Raw genomic sequence first — 3,980 nt, forward strand, 5'->3', positions numbered from 1 at the left:
ACCCTCCTCTGCCTCCCAAAGTGCTGGAATTACAGGCATGAGCTACCGTGCCTGGCCATCTCTTTTATTTTCTAATAAATTGCTGGATATATGGCTGGGGCTCAAATAAATACTTCTCTTGGTTAAAATGTAAAGAGATAGCTGGGTTTGGGAAAGTCTAATGGAAAAGAGTTATAGCTTCTATGAAAAACATTAAATATTCTTATCTTATTCTTTGAGATATGAGAAGGATGGTTGGAATAGAGCTGGGAAGCCTGAAATGGGAAGACATATAGAAAGAAGAATATGTGCATACACATGCAACTTGGAGCTTTGTGACAATTATGGCTCCCACTAAAGCAACGATACTAGTCTTCGAAGCTAAAGAAAGGTATTTCTTTTATTAATTCTGAATCTATATTGTTCTAGGAAGAGGAAGAAGAAGAAGAAGAAGAAGAAGACATTGACTACTTAGTGAAGTTACATCGCCAGAAGTTAGCCAGAAGCAGCATGCAAAGTGGCTCATCCATGGTAAGTTCTATTAGATCTGTGGTTATAGGCATATTGGGGTACTAGGAAGAAAAGAAGCACCTCCCTGGAGCAGACTCGGGACCTGGGGAAACCATCCTAGTCACTCTTTTCAGGTAAGTAAGATGCATTTGTTTGTTCCTATCCTCAATGTAGACTATAGGTGCTTAGTGTACATCTAGGTAACTTCCTGAGTCCCCATCCTGGAGATTATTACATTAGATAATTAAGGCTGGGGACACTCTTCATCACAGCTTTGTGAGCAATAACCTTAACTTATCCTCTAAAGGGGTACCCAGGCTGTGAAGTAAGCAAGATCAAATTTCTTCATCATAGCACACTCTAAATTCCCAACATTAAAGGAAAGTGAGTGTCATGAGAGGGGCTCTGGCAGGGTTAGTCGACATCAGGGTATGGTTAACAATCAACAACACCAGTCAGCATAATGAAGTTAAAGGAACATTTATGAATCAGGGCCTGGTTCTGTCATAAGCATGGAGATTGATATTTAGGGAAAGAGTTAAGAACAAGAGTAAACAGAGTTTATTCACATTCACAGGAAGAGAAGATCAGCTCACACGACCAATTACTACCAGAAAGGAAGGGGCCTTTTCACTTCTGGTGGGGTTTCCTCCCTCCCACTCACTCCCAATTCTGGCTGAATCTCTTTTCTCTATAGGCCCTGATAGACATAAGGTGGATAAGAGAAACCCACCTTGTTTTAGTGACTAACACAGTTCTAGCTGATGTTTTAGTGTATATAACACAGTCCCCAAATGGACTTACCTGCACCTTGCCTCTGCTCCCTGCCCACCTCCTGGGGCAGGTGAAAATGAACACTAAAATTTGTACAAACAGGAAGAGAAGCTAAGAGGCTAGGTGAGCCATGAACTGATTTATTCACTTAAACAGTTATGAGTCCTGGTAGTTCTCTTTTACCCTCTGGGTCAAGGAGTGTGGACAGCACTGGATCATTGCAGGGGCTTCTGAAACTTCTGTTCAGTGACTGTGGCTTTATCATGAGGGAAGATATCAACAATGTGGTGGGGGGGGAGTGTGCCTTCCCTAGATGTTCGTGAGTGCTTTTTCTTCAGAGTACAATCGGCAGCATGATGAGCATCTACAGTGAAGCTGGTGACTTCGGGAACGTCTCTGTAACTGGCAGGATTGTCTTTTCCCTGAAGTATGAGCAGCAAACACAGAGTCTGGTCGTCCATGTGAAGGAGTGCCACCAGCTGGCCTATGCTGATGAAGCCAAGAAGCGCTCTAACCCGTGAGTGCTTCTGGAACCTGACTGATGCTCTGAGACCAGAGACCAGACCCCAGCATCTGTCTGGGCACTCTTGAACAGAGCTTATCCCCTTTCTTGGAGAGTAGGGAGGTGTGATGTAGGAAAGGAACCAGGATTGGGAAAAAGCAAGAATGGCATGTCTAAGAGGGTTTGAGGTGACATTTTTGACATCACATATCACCATGCCATATTCATATGGAGAGCAGGAAAGTGAAGAGCAGGCTTGAGAAAGGCCAGCAAATTACTCAGTACACTCTTTGGTTTCTAGATATGTGAAGACTTACCTTCTGCCTGACAAGTCCCGCCAAGGAAAAAGAAAAACTAGCATCAAGCGGGATACCATTAATCCACTATATGATGAGACCCTCAGGGTAAGTATCTAGACACCAAGGGTAGGAGAACCTGTTTTGTCTTGTGCCCTAGGCTGTAACTATTCCTCTGCAACATGGCAAGGTGACATGAGTTTCATGGGCCATGTCTGTGTCTGAGGATACATTGGGTACCTGTTCACATCCTGATTTCCCAGTGAAGAGAACAAAGGTGCTCCGCCTTTCCTGGATTGTTGTGAAGTTGGAGATTCACATGGCCACAAATCTCATTTTAAAAAGACATTTGAGATAAGGAGTCTCCTTGTCAGTTCTTTTTGGATGACTCAGTATTCTCTCACCTACTCAAGGAAAATCTAATTGTCCAAGTCTTCCTATGGAATATGGTAGGTTTTTAATAAAATGAGGTAAGTTGAGGCTTTGAGTGAGGAAACTCAAAGTGCTTAGGGAATATAAAGGAATTTGGTATTCAGGACTAGTGACTTCAGGAATGGTTGCTCAGGTTTTGAAATATTCTTGTCTGAGGAATTACCCTAAACTAATCATCTTGGGCTTCTACTTTCCCTTCCCAGTATGAGATCCCAGAATCTCTCCTGGCCCGGAGGACCCTGCAGTTCTCAGTTTGGCATCACGGCCGTTTTGGCAGAAACACTTTCCTTGGAGAGGCAGAGATCCAGATGGATTCCTGGAAGCTTGATAAGAAACTGGATCATTGCCTCCCTTTACATGGAAAGGTAGTCTGCTTTAACAACTCATGCAGTTTGGATTTGAGGTAGAATTGTCTGCAGTAGCCTCTGCTGGTCTATGTTGGTAGCGTCTTTGAATGTAGTCTTCTCTGGAGTTCTAGTGCCCCCTGCTGGTGTTTCTGAGTTTGACAGCAATTTCAGAGGCATTTGTATATCCAGTGTGCTGTGTAAACCGGGCAAAGTATAAAGCCATGGTTTTGCTTTGAAAAAATGTTCATATGTGTCCTAAGCTTTGCCTCCTAACCTTCCAGAATCTGGGTGTATCATAACATACTAACTCGCACCTCTTCTCCAAGCTAACCTTCTGTGTATATCCTAATCTGCACCCTTTTGCCAAGCTACCGTTTTACTTCCAAGGGGGAAATAAAGCAATTCATGGAGCTCCAATTGCTATACTCTTGGTCACAGAGGCCAGGGAAAATATGACTTTGGAGATGGCAATTCGGGCCAGAGTGTAGCAATATGGCATAATCATGCCTGGGATCTGAGTGCAGACCTGTATTGGAATCCTGGTTCTGTCACTTGCCAACTAGATGAGTCACTTAACTTATAAAATAAGGTAGGGAAATCATCTGGTTAAGATGAAATTGCTAAAACAGGGGACTTATTCAGCAACTTCTTGATTATCAGAACTATACAATGACATGACAAAGTTCATCTTTAGTTTTTTTTACACTACCATTTTAAATGTTTAAAACTATACATGGTCCATAAACTATCTTTGGGAAGTTAGATGAGAAACTAGTCATGGTGGCTGCCTCTAGGAATGGAGACTGAGGTAGAAGGAATATTTAGTTTTCTCTATATCCCCTTTTTAGCATTTGAACTTTTTACCATGTTAAGAAAATTAAGCAAAAATGGACTTATGTACACAAGGTTCAAAATTAAAACAATGTAAAGTATATTAAAAGGAAAGTAGGTTCCGTTCCCTAGAAATAATCACTGTTAACAGCTACTTGTGTATCTTTCTAGAAATTTTGTATGGTCGCGTGCAGTGGCTCATGCCTGAAATCCCAGCACTTTGGGAGGCGGAGGCAGGTGGATCACCTGAGGTCAGGAGTTTGAGACCAGCCTGACCAACATGGTGAAACCCCGTCTCTACTAAAAAAA

The 3,980-nt window shown here is 42.5% G+C and overlaps 1 protein-coding gene across 2 annotated transcripts in view; it reads left to right on the plus strand.

Moving 5' to 3' along the window:
* SYTL4 (synaptotagmin like 4) overlaps positions 1–3,980 on the plus strand; it is a 58,034-nt gene that overhangs the window by 43,767 nt on the left and 10,287 nt on the right. For both annotated transcript variants that reach the window (XM_017505869.2, XM_017505868.2), the window contains 4 exons: positions 409–510; positions 1,602–1,780; positions 2,067–2,169; positions 2,697–2,858. In XM_017505869.2, the coding sequence (XP_017361358.1) occupies positions 409–510; positions 1,602–1,780; positions 2,067–2,169; positions 2,697–2,858 (546 nt within the window). The remainder of the gene's footprint in view (positions 1–408; positions 511–1,601; positions 1,781–2,066; positions 2,170–2,696; positions 2,859–3,980) is intronic.

The sequence above is a fragment of the Cebus imitator genome, unplaced genomic scaffold, assembly GCF_001604975.1.
Source record: "Cebus imitator isolate Cc_AM_T3 unplaced genomic scaffold, Cebus_imitator-1.0 Scaffold343, whole genome shotgun sequence".
In the NCBI taxonomy this organism is placed as follows: domain Eukaryota; kingdom Metazoa; phylum Chordata; class Mammalia; order Primates; family Cebidae; genus Cebus; species Cebus imitator.